This window comes from Cervus elaphus, chromosome 9 (genome assembly GCF_910594005.1).
Source record: "Cervus elaphus chromosome 9, mCerEla1.1, whole genome shotgun sequence".
Classification (NCBI taxonomy): domain Eukaryota; kingdom Metazoa; phylum Chordata; class Mammalia; order Artiodactyla; family Cervidae; genus Cervus; species Cervus elaphus.
Genome location: NC_057823.1, coordinates 21,946,179 through 21,969,275, shown reverse-complemented (window position 1 = coordinate 21,969,275; position 23,097 = coordinate 21,946,179). Strand labels below are relative to the sequence as shown.

At 52.9% G+C, this 23,097-nt stretch overlaps 1 protein-coding gene and 1 non-coding gene across 4 annotated transcripts in view; one reads left to right on the top strand and one right to left on the bottom strand.

Annotated features, from left to right (window-relative positions):
- The window catches only part of DPP9 (dipeptidyl peptidase 9), a 38,615-nt gene extending 25,414 nt beyond the window's left edge, over positions 1 to 13,201 (bottom strand). Inside the window, exons 1-4 of one of the 3 annotated variants that reach the window (XR_006342658.1) lie at positions 13,005 to 13,192; positions 12,014 to 12,066; positions 9,032 to 9,119; positions 4,679 to 4,932 (exon numbers count right to left, since the gene is read on the bottom strand). Coding sequence is in view for 2 of the 3 variants with exons in the window: in XM_043911897.1 (XP_043767832.1) it covers positions 4,679 to 4,932; positions 9,032 to 9,087 (310 nt within the window). In the remaining variant the exon portion in view is untranslated. Of the gene's footprint in view, positions 1 to 4,678; positions 4,933 to 9,031; positions 9,120 to 12,013; positions 12,067 to 13,004 lie in introns of all 3 variants that reach the window. The other 2 variants (XM_043911897.1, XM_043911898.1) reach the window with 2 other exon arrangements.
- A 227-nt stretch (positions 13,202 to 13,428) lies between these two features.
- Positions 13,429 to 13,500, top strand: TRNAG-UCC. Its single transcript has one exon. It is a non-coding gene; the product is annotated as a tRNA-Gly (tRNA).
- The last annotated feature ends 9,597 nt before the right edge of the window (positions 13,501 to 23,097 follow it).

Sequence of the window (23,097 nt, the reverse complement as noted above, 5' to 3'; positions counted from 1 at the left end):
CTGGGGCAGGAGCACCTGACTGGGAGCCGCTGATCTGTAGAGCAGAGTGGCTGCCTGGGGAGAGCTCCATGTGGGTGAGTGAGGAAAGAAATACATAGTGCTCAGCACAGACAGCAGCCAATATGGCAAGGACACATCTTCCAACCTGGTGTCTTTGCCTTGATGGACAATGGCGTGATGGCTGTTAAGAATGTTAGCAGTGGGAACAAGACGGTTCTCTCGGGGAGTGTGGGGGTCCCAGCTCTCCAGGTACCAAGATGGGGGACTGGGGCAGGGCTCCCTGGAAGCAGGTTGTGGCCCAGGAATGCACCATGACCAACAGCAGATCACACAGAGTGGGCATCTCTCTTTGACCCCTTTCAATCCCAAACTCCTCCAGGAGGAAGACTGGGTTTGGTACTGGTCTCCTGTCCTCATACGCACCCTCACTTCTAAGACTGGAGGCTGAGGGCCCCAAGTTTGATGCCTCTAGAGCTAAACAGAGCTTCACAAGTAATACCCGTCCCACTGCAGTAACTCTTACAGGTAGCTTCTCAACACAGCAAGCGACTTGCATTTTCAACTCGTGACAGTCTGTTCATGAAATATAGTTGGAAAAGAAGTGAAAATGCAAAGCTAACTTGGATGTACAAGTGAGGAAGTGTTCACAATTCAACATCTAAGGACTTTAAGCCAGGGGTCCCTAGTCCCGTTTGGAACCAGGCCTCACATCAGGAGGGGAGCGCTAGTGAGCAAAACCTCATCTGTGTTTACAGTCGCTCCTTTTTGCTTGTGTTACCACCTGGGCCCTGCCCCCTGTCAGATGAGCGGCATTACTGTCAGGAGCAAATCCTACTGTGAACTGCACACGAGAAGAACCCAGGTTACAAGCTCCTCATGAGAATCTTCCTGAAACCATCCCACCTCCAGTCGGCGGAAAAACTGTCTTCCATGAAACTGGTCCCTGGTGCCAAAAACATTGGGGACCGCTGCTCTAAGCTGCTGCAGTTAGACTCACTCCCAGCTAGAGGCATGGACTTGACCCGCCCACCCGGGCCACCCATGGGGCCATCTTCCTTCCCAAGTTCACAAGACAAGTGGGGATGGGAATCATGTGGTGGGTGACTCCTTTCTTCTAAAATGTCCAGAACAGGCAAGTCCAGAGACAGGAAGCAAGTCAGTGGTTGCCGGGGCTGGGGGCTGGGATGGGGAGTGACCACTCATGGGGATGGGGATTGCCTTGGGTGATGGAATGTTCTGGAACTAGACAGTGAGGATGGTTGCACAATCCTGTGACTGTACCCAAAATCACCATGCCGTCTGCCTTTAAGAGAAGGGATTTGATGGGACGTGAATTACTTCTCAATTAAACAACAAACAAGGTCCAGTGTGGGGGCCAGAGTGGACAGCTGGGAGGGGGTAGGTGGCCATTCTCAACCAAGCGCCGTGGACTCTGAACAGCCCTGGTCCACAGACTCTCTGGGAGCCAAAGCCTTCCAGACAGGAAGTTGGTGGTGCAGTCCTACCAAAGAACACCAGAGACACCTCCCCTCCCCACTGACTAATAAGCACTGACATGAAAAGGGACACGCGCTCTGGCACATTCCCTGAGGCAGCTGCCAGGCCCTGGTGCTGATGGGGATCTGTGTGCACAGTGAGGGTCTGGGACGGCTGAGCATGGCCCCTGACTTCTGCTGTCGCTTCTTGTACCGGCTCCACCATCTCAGTGCCCCATCCCAGAGTCCCCCCAGCATGTCAGGTGGCCCAGGACCTGGACCCAGAACACGAGAGATCTCCCTTACGCCTGAAGGGACTCCCAGTGCCATCTGGGCCCCGCGCCCTCCTCCGCTGGACATGCGACACCCATTTGCAGCAGGAAGAGCCGACCCACTAGGAGCAGTGGAGCCCTGGAACCGGAGCCCGTCTTCTGGGACAGCAGCAGGCACATTCCCTTCTCTGCTCTGTCCCACATGCATTGGGCTCCAAGAGAGACTTCCCAAAGGGGTGTGATGGGGCCTGCCAGGGAGGTAGGGGTCCCGGAGGAACAGGGGGACAGGCCACATGCTCAGGGCACCCGAGCAGGCTGGCCATCAACCTGGGAGGTCCTTTCTGTTCAATCCATAAAAGTGTCTCACTACCAGCACTCCCCCAGCACTGAGCTATAAATGCATGGGGGCCTGGGGGAGACCTGATCCAGGAATCTGGACGTGATGTGAGGTCAAGGGCACCCCAGGGTGCTGAGTGATACAGACTGGATCAGCTCAAGGGTGATCTAGCCCAAGAGAAGCAGGATGTCTCTAGGCTGTTCTAGGCACGTTTCGGGGTCTCAGTGGCTCTACAGCCCTTGTCTGGAGCTGGCCCAGACCTCTGGGGTGGGCTCTCAGAACCTTCTGCAGACCCCAGGCCCAGACCCACGCACAGGCCAAGGCTGACCAAAGGAGCGGACATCTGACCTACATCGAGCCCGTCATATTCAGAGAAAGGTGGTCCATTTCTGCTGGTGGCCGGAACCAGACGTGTGATCCTGGGAGTGTGGCAGCAGAAGGCAGGTGGGAAGTGAGGGTAGAGCCGCAGAGAGAAACACATGAAGCGGATGCCTGGACTCCATTTAGCTCAGGCTTTTCAGTGTCGGGAGGCACGGGGCGGGCTGGAAGAGGTCCCTGACGCACTTACGTCTTTACTATGAGGCTCAGAGTAACTCAGAGCGTTTCTGCTCTTTCAGCAGCTCTGTGGTTGGCTTAATGATGGCTCCCAAAGACGCCCAGATCCTAACTCCAGGAGCTGGTGAGCATGGTACCTGCCTGGCAAGAGGGCCTTTACCATTAGGATTATAGTAAAGAGCTGGGGAGATCAGGCTGGATTATGCAGGGGGCCCTAATGAGCCTGATAAGAGGGAGGCAGGGAGATTTCAGACACACAGGAGAGGAGAAGGTAATGTGACCAGGGAGGCAAAAACTGCAGCAATGCAGCCACAAGCCGAGGAATACCGATGGCTGCCAAGAGCCGGAAGCGGCAAAGAACACATCCCCCAACCTCTTGAGCCTCAGGAAGATGACCAGCCCTGCAGACACCCGGCTCTTGGCCGAGAAACTGTTTTCAGACTTCTGGCCTCCAGCACTGAGACAAAATACACTTCTGTCATTTTAAACCACCAGGTCAGTGGTCACTAGTGTTAGCAGCTGTCCTGGGACACTCTTACAAGTACCTTGACCTGGGAGGGCAACTTGAACTTGAGCGAGCGAGGGACCCAAGTGAGACTGCATGCAGGACAGGGGAGGGACTGGGGAACACAGAACCACAGGAAAAAGAAAGAGAGGCTGTGGCTTGCCACAGTCACAGAGTCTGGGCCACATTCAGTCCTCTCTCTTTCCTCTCCCCGGGGTAAATGAAACCTGAAGCCCGCCCTAATCTCTCCTAGGCTAGAGCTGGCAAACTTTTTTCCACAGGGGCCAGAAACAGTAAGTATTTTTGGCTGTGCAGCCCACATAACCTCTGTCCCAGTTACGCCTGAAAGCCGCCCGATATGGTCTGTACACCCACGGGTGTGGCCGCACACCAGCACAACTGGATTTCTAAAAACAGCCGGCTGCCGCGCACGGACCCTTCTAGACCACTCCTCTCTCTGACTCCGCCTGCCCAACTGCCATCTGGTCTCCACGCGGGCCTCCGCAGGGAGGGAGGGCATCCGCAGCCCCTGAACTCACTGTCACGGGCCTCGGCGTGAGGGCAGCACGGGGTGGGGGATGACCTTCACTTGTACGTTCGCTCCATCACTCACTCCAATACTGACTGAGGGCTGACCGGGGTCAGGCTGAAGGTATGTGGAGGGTGACCCGGCCCCAGAGGTTCAGAGCTGGGGTTAAAAACCTGCCTCGGAGCAACAATCGCGGGTCAGGCTGTGTCCAAACGAACATGACTGGCGCCATTCCTTCTTGGCCTGGAAGACCCTCAGGCAATATTCATTTGTTCAGCAGGTATCTGTCATCCACCTCCGAGGAGCCAGGCTGGGGCCCGGCTGTCGAGGCCACAGGTGTGTGTGAGGCCACACCGTGCCCCAAAGGCCAGCGGGGAACACAAGCGCAGAAGTAACTGCTGATGATGTAGGAAGCCCTGCATCGAGGCACACCCCAGGGGGCGGAAGTGAGCAGCAACTGACATGCTTATCCGGGAATCCAGGGCTGGGGGAGCAAACCCCCAACCACCCGCCCATGGTGATGCAATTTTGCCACCTCTCTGTGAGCCTCAAGGTCCTTCTCAACACACCACGAGCCGGCAGCCTCCACGGGAGTGACCTTCCGCTTCCACTGTGGGGAGTCACGTTGCTCACCAGCCATCCCGGCCCAGCCCAGGCCGCTGGGAAGTGACTCAGGGGGCAGGCCTAGCTGACAGGCACTGGAAACAATCTCAGGGCCTTGTGCCCACCTACCAGGCCCAAACCTGGAGCTGCTACTACACGGATGGGGCAGGACTGCCCTCTGTGCTGGCCACCACACAGCTGAGGCCCTGGGGGACCCTTGCCCCAGGCTGTCACTGTTCATAGCCGTCACCTGTGGGTGGGACCACATCATTGGTAGAACAGCTTGCCCCAGGCTCAGCCCTCTGTCTGGACCTTCTGACTCACTGATCTCTGGGGATGAGAGGACGTCTTAACAGCTGGCCCGGAAACGTGGCGTGGGGGCGGGGAGCCCAGGGGCCTTACCCAGGTAGTAGAGGCGGTGGGAGTGGGGGCCTGACTCGTCAGTCTTCTGCACAAACTGGAAGTCGTGAGGCGCCTTGTTGACCACGAGGCCCGAGTTCTTGCGGCTACCGTGGATGATGCTGCGGAGCCCCTCCCACGAGTGCTTCTGCACCTGGAAGCGGGACGCTGGGTCCTCCGTCTCCGCCGCGTCGCCCCGCTCAGACGTCGGCGACCCGGTGGCCATCCTCTCCGCCCCCTGGGAATTCAGCGAGAAGCTACAAGGAGGGTGGGAGAGGGAGGGAAGGACAGGCGGGAAGACGATGAGAAGCAGGGTGGCACCCAAGTTCCGCTCACAAGCCGCCCCCTACCCCCAACTCCCCTGGTCAGGTCCCACCTCTGGGCACCCTGCCTCACCCCCTGAGGATGCCTCAAATTCCTCCACTTCTTTCAAGCCAGGAACCCGCAGACCCCCACCACCAGCACCTCCTGGCTGAAACACTGACACTGTCTCCCAGCTCAACCTCGCACATGTTGCAAATCTGATCCTGCGACTTAAAACCCTTCCTTGGTTTCCCACACTTAGCTGGGGTAAAACCAAGCACTCACATGGCCTTTGCTGGCTTTTGCCTTCTGACCTCTGCCAGGCCTTCAAACCTCACCCACCTTCATCAATCTAGGCCTTCTCTCAGCTTCAAAAACAAGCCAGGCTCCTTCCCACCCCAGAGCCTTTGTCTGTGCTGGCCTTCTGCCTGGAACACCTCTGCCCCACTCCATACTGGACTAGCTTCTAATCAGATCTCAGTGTAACTGTCTGTCAGGGCTGTGGATGGCCATCTGGACCAAAACTGTCCATCTATCTTTCACTTGCCCCCTGGCTGCTCCACCCTCAGAGTGTTTCATCATGGTGACTGTTCACGGATCTCCTGCCTGTTCCTGCCCAGGACCACCCCCCCCCCCCCAACACTGTGTCTGTCCTGGCCACGGCAGTGTCCCTGGAACCTCACACAGCCCCTGGCGCACAGGAGGAGTTCCTTGGAGAGCCACAGCGTGATGATCTCCGCCGGGAAACACTCTCTCATTCCCCAAGAACTGAGAATAAGGGGCAGGTGGGCAAATCTCATGGCCCATGCCATCAGCTCACCAGCCAGCAGGGGAAGCTGTCCCGTCTCACCAGAGGGGCTCAGAGAGCCAGGCAGACATCTGCTGGTCATCAGAGAGCCTCAGGTGAGAGGATGGACAGGCACCCCCTTCCCCAGAGGCCACTCCACTCTCTCCGCCCACTCCAGGAAAGGTTGCTGCTGTGTAATACCCTCCCCACCCCCCGCACTAGGGCTTCTTGACTGAACTAGACTGGCCAGGCAAATATTTATTTTATGGAAATCTAAACACAGCCTTGGTGACCTGATTATAGAAGAGCCAGGGTCGTCTGGTGAGGCCAGCCAACATGGGCAGGCCAGCTTGGATTTCCTGTGAGGGTACCAAAGAGCCAAAGGTCTTGCTTAGACTCCTGGATACCTCATCCTGTGGGATCAGTGCCTCTGTGGGCACACGTACATGTTCCCTTTTAGGAGGAACTGGCTTTCAAGAAGTCGTGGACAGAGCTAGGGCTCCACCTTCACGTGGGGGCCTTAAGACTTCCAGAAGGCTTTGCCCCTTACTAGTACAAGATCCCTGCCCGCTGTGAGAGGCGACAGGAGAAAGAGACACGGGGAGGCACCCATGGCTGCTGACCACCCACTGTAGGCTGATCTTCAGACTCCTCTTTCCAACTGGGCCCCTGCTTGGTCCTTTCTGACCCAGCTGAGCTGGGGGAGGGGCAACAAACTGACATGGCCTGCCACCCCAAACACTTCAGCTGCCCCCACGCTGGCTCTGAAGACATGGACCACAGACCATCAGAGCCTTTGGGGCCCTCGGGTCAAATAAAGCAAACCCTGGCAGGATGGCACCCTTGCTGAGGGGCACCCATGGCCTGTCCTGGCCTGCCACAGAGCTGCGGTTCACCTCGAGGGCAGCAGGGGCCACAGGCAGGGCCGGGAAGGGGCCGGGCCAGGACCAGCTGGGCGCTACAGAGCCCACGCGGCCCCGACACTGTTGGCAACAAGCTCAGAAAACCAAGTCAGGGCAAGTCCCCTAACCACCAAGCCCCGCCTCCCCCCCCCCCCCCCCCCACCACGCTGCCACCACAATTCCAGCTGCGATCACAGCAGAAAAACAAACTGGCCTCGGGTGCTCCCATGGGGAATCCCAGAGGCAGAAAGTAAGCCTGGCAAAAACCCTCATGGAATCTCATGGCTTATGTCCACAGCAAAGGAAAATAAAAATGATCTTGCCTCCGATCAGTGCAGAGAGCCCAGGAAGCAAAAACACGATCCAGGAGATGAGAAACGAAATGAAACATCGGGAGGACCTTCTAGGAACCTTCTAGACGTGGCTGGGCAGCCCAAGCTCGCAGGCAGGCCAACACTTGCTGCTGGGCCCTGGCCCTCAGCTCGCCTCTCTCCTCCCCAGGGGCAGAAAGAGATGCTTGGAGAGGGGAACAGGTGAACAGAATGCAGTCCTCGGGAAGCAAGCCTGTGCCGGCCCTGCCTCATTCAGCGCCAGCTGGGGCTCGGCTTCTTGAGTCAAGAGTTTACACAGCTGGGGAAATGAAAGCGGATTCCAAGCCACCTAGGTCAGACCCACCTACGCCTTCCTTCTGCCAATCGATAGGACGGCCCACAGCCCATACCACCCACCACCAGCACCCAGGTCAGGACCTGCCAGCAGGGTCGCTGTCAAGGCCCGCTCGGCTTCTGAGATGTGAGCTTGTTGCCAACAGTGCCGGGGCCGTGTGGGCTCTGTAGCGCCCAGAGCCTCTCAAGCTGGGACCACCTGCCCCCGGGTTATCAGCCAGAGTCCCAGGTGATGAGGCAAGCAGGCGGAGGCAAGAAGGCAGGAGGGGCCAGGCGAAGGGAGGTGGGGGCCGCGGCCACCACGCTTAGAAACGCCTGGGAGCAGCCTAGGGACCTCACAGCACCCCTCCTGCTGGGGGCTCCCCTGGAATAGCAGGCCATCCTCCACTCTATGAGGGCCACCCCCAGCACCGCCCAGGCCTTCAGCTTCTACCAGTCCATGAGCAGCCCAGCCCATGCCCGCCCCAGATCTGGTGCACAGGAGAGAGGAGACTCCAACCCCATTGGGAACTGACGCCCGAATGCGCGGGCACCACACAAGCTCAGAGTCACATCTGGGAAACAAATCACGCACTTAATGCCAGCCCTGTCTTCCAGAACCGTCTTTTGTTCCCTTCCTGCCCACCCCATCCCGATCCTTGCACTCATGGAAAGCAGGTGAGCCTGCAGATCAGAAAAGAAGGCAATGGCACCCCACTCCAGTACTTTTGCCTGGAAAATCCCATGGACAGAGGAGCCTGGTGGGCTGCAGTCCATGGGGTTGCTGGGAGTCGGACACGACTGAGGGACTTCACTTTCACTTTCATGCATTGGAGAAGGAAGTGGCAACCCACTCCAGTGTTCTTGCCTGCAGAATCCCAGGGACAGGGGAGCCTGGTGGGCTGCCATCTATGGGGTTGCACAAGAGTCGGACACGACTGAAGCGACTTAGCAGCAGCAGCAGCAGCTGCAGATCAGAAAACTGATACTGACAGAGATCGGCTCAGCTGAGGAATTTTCACGGTCCCTTCCTCTCGTGTCAGGCCCCACACGGAGAACAGATGAGTGACTGAGCCTTGTGAGGATAATTGTATTTGATCCTCACTGAAACCTTGGGAAGTGAGTTCTGGGCTCTTCCCTAAAGGTGACTGGAAAGCAGGTTCTGAGGTCAAGTGGCCCACCCAACCTTCCCCACAAGAAAGGGCAGGAGCCCCAAGCCCACATCCTGACCATCTGGCCAGCGGTTCTCAATCCCCTCCCCAGGGGACACTGGGTGATGTCTGGGGACACTTGGGGTTGTCATGACTGGGGGTGGGGGTGGATGCTCCACTCCTGCAATGCCAGGGCAAGCACTGAAGGACCTAGCCCAGTGGAGAAAATATCAAGGCTAGAACTTCCACATTCCCAATGGAGGGGGCCCGAGTCGATCCTTGGTCAGGGAACTATATCCCTCATGCCGCAACTAAGAGTTTGAAGGCCACAACTAAGACCCGGCATGGCCAGATAAATAAATAAAAATCTATTTTTTAAATGCTGAGGCTGAGTAACCCTGCCAGCCCACACTGCTGCCCTCACAGAAGAGCCAGAAGCACACTGTGGGGAAAACCAGAAAGCTGGGAACAGCCAGTTTGTCTTAGACCCTCCAGACCTATGATTCGATTAGAAATTTGGGAACCTCTGCGATGTCACCACCGACCAGGGATCCCCAAGCACCCCTTACCTTCTCCAATGTCCTGTGTTCACGTTGTCCAGCCGCAGCTTCTTAACCTTCCGCATTAACCACTTGACTGACCTCGAGGTGGGGGAGCCTGCGAGGGGGCAGACCACAGGGCTGCAGCTCTGGCAGTGTGGAGGGGTGAGGCCTCACTCCCCTTCAAATGCAGCCCTCCCGGGACTTTCTCGGCTATACAGTGGGCTCAAGTTTGATCCCCAGTCAGGCAACTAAGATCCCACATGCCATATGGGGTGACCAAAAAAAAACCCAGAAAAACCAAAGGCAGCCCTCTGGTTTGCAAGGAACACTCAACGCCAAGGGCCTTCTCGTGCTCAGCTGTGTCTGACTCTTTGCCACCCAGTGGACTGTAGCCCGCCAGGCTCCTCTGTCCATGGGATTTTCAGGTAAGAATACTGGAGAGGGCTGCCATTTTCCTTCTCCAGGGCATCTTCCCGACCCAGGGATCAAACCTGTGTCTTTGCATCTCCTGCATATACAGGGGGATTCTTTATCACTGCACCACCAGGGAAGTCCCTCTCATGGGGCAGATGTTAAGAAATCTGAAGGCCTATCCAGATGTTTGCCAGGAAGCGGGCAGTTCTCCCCAGCTAAGAGTCCTGAGAAGATGCGAGTTTCACATGACTAGGGAGATACCACCCACAGCACTTTTGGGGAATCAAATAAACCCACATTCCCCACTGCGGTTGCTCCCCGATGGCTGTCCCAACCCCACTCCTCCCAGATCTTGACCACCATCTCCAACCACACTGGCCTTAACCTCCCTAAACACACAGACAAGCCCACCTCCAGGATTTTGCACTCCGCAGCCCCTCTGCCTAGAACACCCCTGCCCTGCTTTTTGTGAGACCTGCTCCCTCTTGTCCTTTGGGTCCCAGTATCAGCTGTTCAGGGGTCATTCCTGGCACTCGGTCCAGAGTGCTACCCTGTCAGCCCCATCTCATTGCCTGGGCATTTCTGCAGGCACTCATTCTAAGACAGCAGTTCTCAGTGAGAGTAATTTCTGCCCTCCACCCTTGCCCAGGGCATCTTTGGTGATGTCTGTTGATATTTTTTGTTGTTCTGATGGGGGGGCGGTTACCCCCAGTGGGCGGGGTCTAGGATGCTACTTGTCACCCTAGGGTGTCCAGGACAGCCCACTCCCACTCTCTCCAAGAATGATCTGGTCTCAGTGTCCTAAGTGCCAAGGGGGAGAAACTGTGTTTACTGTCTGGGGGGCAAAAACTGAGTGAGATTCTTAGACTCATACTAGACACCAAAGTGACACTAGACACCAGACACTGAGCTTCCCTTGTAGCTCAGTCGGTAAAGAATCCGCCTGCAGTGCAGGAGACCCAGATTCGATCCCTGGGTTGGGAAGATCCCCTGGAGAAGGAAATGGCAACGCACTCCAGTATCCTTGCCTGGAAAATCTCATGGACAGAGGAGCCTGGTGGGCTGCAGTCCACGCGGTCGCAAAGAGTCAGGCATGACTGAGCGACTAACACTTAGACACCAAAGTAAATCACCTGTGGTTTAGGTGGTATACCAGGGTGGCCCCCAGGGCCTGTGAGTCACCCCTTCTCTGTTTGTGTGCTTAGATGTGTGCAGCCTCCCAGGGCCTCTGCAGGTCAGGTAATCCTGGTACGCAGACGCCTCTCAACGAGACCCAGTGTCCCCAGGGGACAGTTTTGGTTGTCAGGACTGGGAGGCAAGCGGCTGGCATCTGGTGGGTGGAGACCAGGGATGCTGCTAAGCCCCCACAATAAGCAGGATAAACCCCCTCCACCGCAAAGAATAATCTGGCCCCTAACACCACTAGAGCTGAGGCTGAGAACCCCTCTCTGGGTAGATGACCACTCCCAACAGGATGTCAGCTCCATGGAAGCAGACCTTCACCTGTCTCTTCCCATTGTGGCCCTGACAGACAGGATGCACTCAACAGACATCTCAGGTTGAATGAGCACGTCCTTGTCCTCACTTGAATGCTGTCTAAAGTCAAAGGGACCGTTGGTGTGGGGGGCACTCCACCACCTTCTTGACAAGACAGGTGCCCCGATGGTTAAAGAAAAATAAAGCAGTGGAATTTCCCTGGCGGTCCAGTGGCTAAGACTCTGTGCTCCCAACACAGGGATCCCGGGTTCGATCCCTGGTCAGGGAACTAGATCCTGCACGCCACAGTGAAGATCCAGCGCAGTCAAGTAAATATTTGAAAGAGAAAAAGAAAGCAGCGCCTGGTCCCAGGATAATCACCTGGAAGTGAAGCAAACTGTCACTAGAAAGCAGCACCAATTTCACCGCAGACCAGGGAAGAAAACTGTGGGCTCTGGTGTCAGAGAGGTTTGGGGTCAAATCCTGATTCCACTAATCGTGGGTTCTGTGACCTTGAAGGAGTCGCCTAACATCCCTGTGCCTCAATTTCCCCAGTTGTAAAACAGGACCAACGCCCTGTTTGTTGGCAGGGCCAACACCTAAGACTACTGTGAGGATTGAATGAGATTACAGGGGTAAAATCACACACATAGAAACCACAGGGCAGCTAATACTGTCATCTGAACAAATTATTTAAAGTCAATAGTTACTTAAATAACAAGTACTTAATAACAAAGTAACAAGTTACTTAAAATCTCCAAGAGGAGAACTGGACTCAAGCCCCTTTCAGAGCAAGAATCCACACCATTCCAGAACCGAGTGCCAGGCACCCTATTAGATGGGGGGTGGGGGGTGGAGGGTGGGCGTGGTGTGTATGTCTGCATGTGTAGCCACACATCCACCAAATACTTTTTTTCCTCCTCCTGGATAGAAAGAAAAGTCTCCAACCAGAGCAAAGCTGAAGCCACTAGCCTGGGGCCAGGCTAACTGTCCCCCAGGGCAAGTGACACCAGGGCTGTAGAAAACCACTTCCTCCCAGATTCTATATCCTGGAACAGACAAATGAATCCCACCCACCCATACCCAGCAGTCCAGCCACCCCACCCCATCGCCACTGACCTTCTAAAGGGTCCAGAGAGCCTCCATTTCAGCTGCAGATGTGGTTCACAGACCTTGACAGAGTAAATGTGTCATTAACACTGCGACTTAACAGAAGGACTGACTAACCCCCTCACGCTCCTGCCATTGGCGAGTCCCCAGTGGTTGAGCCTGATTCACTGTACCCAGTAGATCTTAATGATGCCTCACAGCCCCGCAGCGCTGTTTGCACGCCCTGGACCACACCCCGCAGGAAAGTCCTGCCACCAGGCGCCAAATCGACCAGGATCCAACAAGGGACTACAGGGACTGGTGACCACATTGCACCCTTCCTGGGCTTTTAGTCCCAGCTCCTGTAAAGGTTTATGCTTGCCGCTCAGGCAAGTGACTTCCTCACAGTCGGGGGCGGGGATGAGCTCAAAGGGAAAGGGGCCACTTCTGCCGCACAGATGGGGAAGTGTCAAGACTCTGTTGGAAGAGGGTGGATAGCTGGACAGGGCTGGGAAGGGGGCTCAGAGAAGCGGGCTGGACCCAGTGGGGATGCGGGATGAAGGAGTGGGGGCCGGACGCAGGGCGGGGCGGTGGCCTCTGCTCTCATATAGGTAGCATGTGTCTGCATGAAGAGAGGACAAGGTAGGGACCTCCAGAGCCGACGGGGAAGAGAAGGCGTTATTGAGTCCGGCCACCCCGGGAAAGGGGTCAGAGCCCAGTGGCCCGGGCAGCAACGGGATGGGAGAGGACGTCGGGTTAGGCTGGGCAGAGGAGAGATTGAGAGCTGGCCGGGCAAGCGGAGGGAACGCGCGGGCGAGGAGTGAGGAGAGGCGCGGGGCGAAGGGGAAACGGAGGCGGGGACTGGAGGAACCGCGCGTAAGGTCAACGGCAGGGCCGGGGAGCGCGGACGCCGGGACGGAGGGTTCCACGTAGGGTCCAGAGTCGGGAATGAAGCGGGGCGGGTCAATGGCGGGTTCAGGGTTGCGGCCAAGGCCGGACGGGGCGTGGGGGTGCTGCTTACCGGGACTTGGGGCCGGCACGAGGGAGGCGGCCGAGCTGGGCAGGGCGTCCCGGGGCCGGCGGCACCTCAAACTCGCGGCTCCATGCCCGGGACTGCGGCCCCGGAAGTGGCGGGCGCGGGGCACAGCGGCGCCGGCGGACACGGGGTACCCGGCAGCCCAGGCCCCTTTGACCCGGAAGTCGAGCGGCCCAGGCGGCGCCCTGGGATTGGTCGCGGCCCGGCCAGTACCAAGAAGCCAGGGGCGCTTGGGGGAGACGCGTCAGCAGGGCCCCCCCGCAGTAAGTGGGGTGAGACGTGCCACGGGTGGCGTCTTCCTGTGCGAGAAAGGGACACTGGGAAGAGACACCCCTGGTAACTTGGTATCACCCAACCAAACCACTAAGACTTTTACTAAGGGCATTGTGAGAAATCTTAGGCTGTCCAGGCGTTGGTGGTATAGTGGTTAGCATAGCTGCCTTCCAAGCAGTTGACCCGGGTTCGATTCCCGGCCAACGCAACAGTTGCTTAATTCTTTTTTTAAAAGCTTCTCTTACTGTCTATTTAAAATTTCCTAAACATCAAGCTAGTATTTCTATTACTTTGCAATAACTTCTACAATTCCAGAATAGCTTTAAAAAAACAAGAATAAATTTTAAAAGCGCCTAATCTGAATTTCTACTGTAGTAAATTTTAAAGTCCCATAGTAAAAATATCTAAGTGTTTCCATCTGGGTTTATGAACCAGGGATCTTTCTTGTGGGAGGTGACAGTGATAACCGCTACACTAGGGAAACGGACAAGAGTCACACTTCTTGAGTTTACTATAGGCAATATTACAGAAGTTGTTACATTGTAGCTCCTGAAATGACTGTTATTTGGCTCCGTCCCCCCACGTTGATTTCCACTCTTCCTAAATGTCCATCACTCTGTCTGATGTGGAAGCTAGAAGGAGGAAAATAACCCCCTCTCAACAAGCACAAACACACTATTAAAACAATCTAAGACAGAAATTGCTCTCAAACCTATCCTGAAGTCAACGTTTCATTAGTTCGTCTCATAGATTTCTTATTTTAAACTCTTTCCTGCCTACAAATATTAACCATGCTGTTTCAGCCCAAACCACTTTCTAGAGTAATTTTCTGTAAAAGATCTCGCTGCTGGGTGCATCGAATTTGGAAGTGGAGGGGGGTGGAATCAGGACATAGGAAGAAGTTAATTGAAGATAATTTAAATGAGTTTTCATCTTAACTGGAGTTAACTCATTTTAGAGCATTTCTTTTTGTAAGAGAGATAGTGGAAGGAAGGGAGGTAATCATAAGGATTTAGATTCAAGTTACTGTAAAATCTGCTTTTTTTTTTTTTTTTGCCCCTTGCAGGGCCAGGATTAGAAGGAGAGTGAGGCGGCACAGACCTCAGGTGCAAAAATTAAGGTGGCTCTAAAAAATTCAACAATCAAGATAAATAATATTTTAATACATTATCCCAATATATTAATATCAAATTAATGGCAAAAAGCAACCTCACAGTGGACAAAATATCAAAATCTTAAATCAAGACAGGTTTTGGCAGTGTCTTACCAAGCCGTATTGCAGTCTGAGGCAAGAACAAAAATGTGTGCCCTTCTATGTCTGGTTTTACATATTTTTAAGTCCTATTTCCCCCCAGAACATCATTGAGAATATTGAAACTTAAAAGTAGGTATGTTAAAATTCACAACATTAAGAACTTACAATTTTATGTTTCTGTGTTTAATGGAAGCAAACATATTGATAACACTTTCCACATAGGCTCGAGGCGGGGATTTACTATTAAAAATTACTTAAAACATACTGAATGACTTCCCTGGTGGTCCAGTGGCTAACTCTCCAAGCTCCCTGTGCAGGGGGCCCTGATTTGATCCCTGGTTAGGGCACTAGATCTCACATGCTGCACGTGAAAGTTCCAACATGCTGCAACTAAGACACGGGACAGCAAAATATATAATTTTTTTTTTAATCATATTGAGAAGCACACAGTTTTCCTTTTCCTGCACTAGGTCTTAGTTGCAGCACACAAGATCTTTGATCTTTGTTGTGACGTGTGAACTCTTAGTCACAACAAGCAGGGTCTAGTTCCCTGACCAGGGATTGAAACTGTGCCCCCTGCTTTGGGAGTATGGGGTCTTAACCACTGGACCCCCAGGGAAGTCCCCTCTTCTGCTTACAAGGATCCCTTTGATTACAGTAGGCCCACTCAGATAATGCAAAATAATCACTCCAGCTCAAGACCCTGAACTTAATCTCACCTGCAAAGTACCTTGTGCCATGGAAGGAAGCATCTTCATAGGTTCTGGACATTAGGACGTGGACATTGTGGGGGGTATTATTCTGCCAACTACACCTCCCCCTGCCATTAAAAATTCTTCTGCGGCATCCTTTTTGACAGCTGCATAGTATTCCACCTATTCATTCATTCAGTAAGTATTTACTGACTACATACTATATGACCATCTCTCTCATCCTCCCCCTCATGGCCCACATGGACCAGTGTGGTCACCTGCATCCTCTCAACCCTCACAGCATGTTATTTCTTGCAGCAGCCACTGCACCTGTGATCACCTGACTGAGGCCCCACCCCTCCCCTGCCACAGCCCTCCAGGACTCCCATTTCCCTTGGGATAAAAGACCACATCCTCCCATGGCTCATAAGGTCCCGCACGACCTGCCCCATCCTCTCCCTGCCCTCCTCTCCTTCCTCTCTTCTTCCCCCTCACTCTGCTCCAGTCACATGGGCCTGCTCGCTGTCCCTCCACCATACTAGGTGTGGTCCTGCCCCAAGGACCATACAGTTTTGCACAAGCTGTGCCTGCCACATTCTCCCACTTATTTCCAGGGCTTGCTCCTCCTTCTCCTCCAAGTCATGGTTTTAATGCTACCTCTGAAGAGTGGCCTTCCTTGAGCCCAGCTAACCTTAATCTTCTCCCCTAACTTTGGCAGTCCCTATCACGTCACTGTTCCTTCAATGACTTATCAGTCTCTGAAACAACCCCATATGTAGATCTGTTTACTTCTTTCTCCTCTGTCTACCCCACTGGACTGTGAGCTTCACCAGTTCAGGGGTTTTGTTGTTGTTATTTGTTTGTTTAAATCTATTTTGTTCCCTACATGTCACTATGGGCTCAGGAAACATGTGTTGAAATTACAAACAAATGAACAGCTGCTCAGAGGAGAGAAAATACCAAGGGATGGCGTGAAAATACCTGGTTTTGGGGATGGAGTAACACAGGTGGCTTCCTGGTGAAGGACAAAACCTTGCAAAGCCTGTTCTTTCCTGCATCAAGGTCTGAGAGGTCACTTATCTGCAAACAAAACAAAAACAAAAAGCAACAAAAAGAAAATCTTCTTTAAAATTATTTCTTGTACTTCCCTGATGGACCAGTGGTTAAGAATCCACCTGCTGGGGCTTCCCTAGTGGCTCAGTAGTGAAGAGTCCACCCGCCAATGTAGGAGACTCGAGTTGGATCCCTGATCCAGGAGGATCCCACATGCCACAGAGCAACTCAGCTCATTGGCCACAACAACTGAGCCTGTGCTGTAGGTCCTGGGAACTGCAACTATTGAAGTTCGGGGCCCTTGAGCCTCTGCTCCACAACGGGGGAGGCCACTGCAATAAGAAGCCTGCGCAGTGCAATGAAGAGTAGCCTCTGCTCGCTGCAAGTAGAGAAAAGCCCGCACAGCAGCAAAGACCTGCATAAAAGAATCTGCCTGCCAATGCAGGGGATACAGGTTCGATCCCTGGTCCAGAAAGATTCCACATGCCACAGGACAACTAAGCCCACGTGCCACAACTACTGAAGCCTGCACGCCTAGAACCTGTGCTCTGCAACAAGAGAAGCCACTAAATGAGAAGCCCACCTATCCCAACTAGAGAGCAGCCCCCACTTGCTGCAACTAGAGAAAGCCTGAGCACAGCAATGAAGACGCAGCCCAGCCAAAATATAAATAATTTTTAAAAATAAAAATAAAACATTCACTTAAAAAAGCTCATTGAAGGAATTCATTAAAAAATCATTTCTTGTGTCCTTCAAACTGACTCAAGGCAGCCAGTCTGCTGTGTGATGCCCAGAAAGTTGCTCCCCTTTTCTGAGTCTGTGTCCAGTAGATGTCCTTGAGGAGGCTAGAAACTCAGGTGCCTCGAATGAAAACAACGATAATTCCATCTTTCCACTAGGTGTCAGCAGGAGCCCAGACCACAGGCATCTTGCAGTATCCACCCCACCCCACCATTATCCCCTTCCTACCACACATCCCATCCTTCTTCTAGCTCCTCACTGAGGCCCAGATTTCTCTCCCCTAACACCCACCCCCAGTATTTACAGAAGTGTCCTTGTCCCCAAGCAGGCAGCATCAGCAGGCAGAGTCTATTCTACCAAAGTGCTCAGCCTTCCAGGGGCCTTCAGGAAGGTTGGAGGGAAGAAGAGGAAAGAGGAAAGAAAGAAGGGAAGTGGGTAAGGATTCAGTGTTTCCAGTCTGGGAAACATCTCTTGTAACTGGCTGTCTGCAACAGATCCCTTTGTACTTCCAGCAAATGTGAGCTGAGAAACTTTCTAAGAAAATGTCACATTTTACACTCTTTTAGGGGACTTCCCAAGTAGTCCTAAGGAGTCCTAAGACTCCAAACTCCCAATGCAGGGGACCCAGGTTCCATCCCTGGTCAGGGAACTGGATCCCACACACCACAACTAAGATCTGGCACAGCCAAGTAAATAAATAAACTCCCAACAACCCCCTAGCAGCCCCCTTTTTAATAGGGGAAGAGACCCAGGTATGGAGAGTATAGTAACATGCTCAAGGAGACACAGAGAGGTTAAGTAACTTGCCCAAGGTCACACAGCTTATAAGTAGTAGATGGTGGCTCAGTGGTAAAGAATCTGCCTGCCAATGCAGAAGACGTGGTTTCAGTCCCTGGGTTGGGGAAGATCCCCTGGAGGAGGAAATGGCAATCCACTCCAGTGTTCTTGCCCGGGAAATTCCATGGACAGAGGAGCCTGGCAGGCTATAGTCCATGGGGTCTCAAGAGTCGGACATGACTTAGTGACTAATCGACAACAACTTGATGATAGACGAGAGATTCAAAGACAGGTGGTCTGGCTCCAAAGTTCACGGCACAAAACTAGACTGCATACCACATAGATGAAGTTCAAGGTAATCAAGATGACTAAAGATAAAATAAAAGCTCATTGAACAGGAATCAGCCACTAGAACATTCGGCCTGGGCCATACCATGGTCATTCATGAGTATATTAAGACATAGTAGACCAAGAGCTTTCTGGGCAAAAGAACAGAAACCAGGACTTCCCAAGTGGCTCTGTGGCTAAGACCTTGTACTCCCAATTCAGGGGCCCTGGGTTTGACCATTCCTGGTCAGGGAACTAGATTCCGTATGCCACAACAAAGTTTGATGATCCCCCGTGTCACAACTAAAATCCAGTATAGCCAAATAAGTTTTTTTTTTTTTTTTTGAAGAGCAGAAACAGCCCAATTGTCCATCCATAGCTGTGTGATAAATGAGAAGACCCTTTATGTTCTGAACTGGGGCAGTCTGGGGAACTCTATAGCCTATGCCAGCGTTTATCAAAATAATCACAACTCAGAAAGGGCACCAATGTATATGAACATAGTGAGGTGTGCCCACAAAATAGCCCTGGAAGGAACCTGTGAAATGGGCAGCAAGGGTGACTGCCTATGACCTCTGGGTGAGAGGCTCCTGGAGGCTGGGGGCTGGGGGTTTGGGCAAGACTGACTTACTACTCCTCAGCTTGTATACAAGTTGCATCTCTATTTTGGAAATCATTCCAAACATACAGAAAAACTTGTGGGACAGAAGAATCGTGGCTCTAATGCAAAAACCTTTTTTTTTCCCTTCTTTTTTGGCTGCATCACTTGGCAGGTGAGACCTTAGTTCCCAGACCAGGGATCAATCACATTTTTTATTAGAAATTAGTTTACAAACATCATGATAGTGAACTACTAGCTAATGAATTGGTTAACTAGTAATTAAATAATGATAGTTAAGGTGCCAGGTCCTGAACTAGGGTTTTTGTTTTTTTTTTTATTGCTGTTAAATAACTTAATTTATTTATTTATTTTTGGCTGTGCCGGGTCTTCATTGCTCTAGTCACAGAGAGCGGGGACTCTTCTCTAGCTGTGGTCGAGGGCTTCTCACCGCGCTGGCTTCTCTTGTGGATCATGGGCTCTAGGGCACGTCGGCTTCAGCAGGCTCTAGGGCACAGGCTCAGCAGCTGTAGTGCTTAATTGCTCCGAGGCATGTGAGATCCTCCCAGACCAGAGATCGAACCCACATCTCCTGCCTTGGCAGGCAGATTCTTTACCACCAAGCCACCAGGGAAGCCCCTGAAGTACGTGTTTCCATAATTTCTTTATCACAACTCTCATTATGTCCATTTTACAGATGGGGAAACTAGGCTTGGTGATTTAAGTTACACAAGAAGCAGTGTACTGGGGAGACAGACACACAGAGAGATTAACTTCATAAACAACCTCACTCACTTGTTTTTTGCTATTGAGAAATATTTTTAAACTATTTATTCCATAAGTGTTGGAACCACAACAGTCATGTTTGAATGAATCAATTCTTTGACTGATTACCTGGGGAGGTTTGCAGTAGCTGGGAACTCCCCTGCCCACCTTATCTTTATAATTTTCATCAGTTTATGAAATGATGCCTTCTTGCCTGCAGCCCATGTGGATTCCTCCCCCCCCACCCCACCCCCCGCCATTTGAACACAATCCCTAGCACTGGGGGGTGGGTCCCATAAATTCTTTTTTTTTTATTATTTTTTTTTAATTGGAGTATAATTACTTTACAATGTGTTAGTATCTGCTGTACCACAATGTGTCAGTCACCCTTGTGACACTGAGAGGTATGATCATTAATCCCATTGTATAGATGGGGAAACTGAGGCCCAAAGAGATGAAGTCATCTGTCAGCCAGCTGGGGAGCACCGACTCTAACCTGGCATTCTGACTCCAGAACGCACGATTCTAAACCTCTCCATGGCTAACCCAGCGCCTATAAATATAGAAAGGACCTTCTCCATCAAGAGATGATGACACAGTGAGCTTGTTATTTCTGTCATGGGGATGCAGGGATGGTTGATGAGAGAAGCAGAAGCCTTGGGCTGCTGGCAGAAGCTGCAGAATGGAGAGCTTCTGGCACAGGGGTAGGGGGCATGTGTGGATGAGACCTGTCCCTTTCCCTGCCTCATTCCTACAGGCTCTGCCTCTCACCTCCCTGCATCTCCAGGGCACTTTACAGTTGAGGTTATTCTTAGCTCTGCACAATCAAACCGTCATTCTCTGAAGGCTAAATGTGGGGGGAGATGGGATGTGGTGAGGGCAGGGTATAGAGGGATGTGAGAAAGATTTTCTCATCCCCCAGATCTGTCTCCCCGACCCTCACACACACACACACACAAACACACACACACACACACACATATCCTACTGGAGTTTCCCCAGAACTACACTCCTCTCCCACTCTCTCTTGGGCAGCCTGGTGAACTCAGCCTCACTGTGTGCCACCGGGCAGGTGGTTTTCCCTCTCTGAGCCTCAACTTTCTCATCTCTGAAATGGAGATGATAAAAATAGTGCTCCCTCATGGAGGGTCGTGTGTGTGTATCTGTATGTGTGTGTGTGTGTGTGTGAATCACGATCAACTCTTTGTGACCCCATGGACTGCAGCCTGTCAGGGGATTCTCCATGTCCATGGGATTCTCCAGGCAAGGGAGTGGGGTGCTATTTCACTCTCCAAGGGATCTTCCCAACTCAGGGATCAAACCTGAGTCTCTTGCATCTCTCGAGTTGGCAGGCAGGTTCTTTACCACTAGCGCTACCTGGGAAGCGGTGAGTTCACAGCAAAGTGCAGGAAGGGTTTCCTCCCGCAGACCCCTGGCTCCTGGTGAGTCAATGGAGTCCTTTCTCCTGTTGCTCACCTCAGTCCCCTCCACACTTGTGCCCTGACCTGTCCCCGCTCAGGCAGGGAAACACCGCGGTCTCCACATTGTCCCTCGAACATCTCCTTGTCATTTCTGCTTCTCCCCAAGCCTTGCCTACCTATCTGAGCCATGGCTCTGTCCATAGTACACAGCCTGCGGTATTCAGGAAGGACTGAATGTGAATGAAGGTGAATTCACATAAACTATGTGAATGAATGAATGTTTTGTGACTTCCTTCTAGAAATCTCTTTCCTTTAGCCAGCTTGCCCTTGAGTCTACTACATTCAAAGTTCATCCCCAGGACCCCTGGTGGTCCAGTGTCTAAGACTCCTTGATCCCAATCCAGGGGGCCTGGGTTTGATCCCTGCTTAGGGAGCTAGATCTCACAAGCCACAACTAAAGATCCCACATGCTGAAATGAAGACCCTGCGCAGTCAAGTAAATAAATATTGAAAAACAAAAACAACCCCCTAAAACAAAGCCCATTCCCTAAGGCAAGTTCATCCTCTAAATTACTATAGCATGGTGATTAGGAACATGGGCATTGAATTCCTAAAGCCTTGGTTCAAATCTCAACCTTGCCCACATCCCCCACCTCTTTGTTTTTTTTTTTTGGCAGCACTATGCAGCCTGTGGGACCTTAGTTTCTGACCAGGGATAAACCCCACACCTCCTACCATGGGAACTCAGAGTCCTGATCACTGGACATTGGACCTCCAGGGAATTCCCTCAACCTTGCCCCTTAATTGCTGTGTGACATCAGATAGGTGTCTCACCCTCCCTGTGCTTCAAGCCATCATCAGGAGTGGTTTCATGTCAGTGTTAATTTATGTGAGGGGAGGAGTACCCAGTCTGGTGGGTCCACAGTCCTTTCCCAGATTCCCAGACCTTGACCTTGAATTGGGCGGGATGGAGTAAGAGAGATTCCACTAAAGAATGGGGCACATTGGTGTGCCTAGGACATGGCGGGGTGCTGATGTGAGCAAGCTACTGCTGCCCACACCCAACTCAAGGTGCAGGGGAGATGGATGGGCACCAGCTCCTGGGGACCCATGCGATAACCGTTTCCTAGATGGTTGAAAGGAGGTCCAACTAGTCCAACCTAAAGGAAATTAGTCCTGAATATTCTTTGGAAGGAGTGATGCTGAAGCTGAAACTCCAATACTTTGTCCACCTGATATGAAGAACTGACTCATTGAAAAAGACCCTGATGCTGGGAAAGATTGAAGGCGGGAGGAGGAGACAACAGAAGATGAGATGGTTGGATGGCATCACTGACGCAAGGAACATGAGTTTGAGTAAACTCTGGGAGTTGGTGATGGACGGGGAGGCCTGGTGTGCTGCAGTCCATGTGGTCGCAGAGTCAAATATGACTGAGAGACTGAACAGAACTGAACTGAGATGGCAAAACTGAGGCTTGGAGGCCCTGTCTGTTTTCCTGCCCTCTCCTGGCTGTGGGAAGGGAGACGAACAGAGCAGCTGGGGGGAAGGGTGGAAGCAGGATGCAAGGAAGCATGAGACAAAGGAGGGTTGGGGTCTATTTATTAGCTGTAATCGCTGTCTCCGGGGCTGAATTAGACCAAATTACAGCAGCCCGCCCCTAAGGACAGCAGGCTTCCAGCATTGTCTGCGGGAGCAAGCAGACAGCAGCGGGAGCGGGCGGTGGCTGGGGGGGGCCTCCTGTCGACAATGAAGCCCCCCAATTAGCCAGGGAGGGAGGCGGGAGAGCGGCAGCCGGGCCCCACCTCGCAGGGCTGTGCAGCGAGCGTCCCAGTGAATTCAGCTCCACAAAAGCCAATTAAAGACGGCAGGGGGCCGAGTGGGCCGAGGAGGAAGGAGGAGGGAACGGGGGAAGGGGACCACGTGATCCAGGGTGGGGGCACCTGGGCTGGGACTCCCAGGCCCACAGGGACCTGGGCAGTGGGGGCAGCTGAACGACCACCGCAAAGCATAGAAGGAGCGAGTTCTGTCCTTGGCCAGGCCTATTCCCTCAGACATTATTAGGAAGACAGGGATGCCCTGGGGACCTGGAAGGGCAACAGGGCCCCTTGGGGAAAGGTCCACAGGACAGCCTTGGGAAGTACACACACACACAGACACACACATACCCCTGAACAG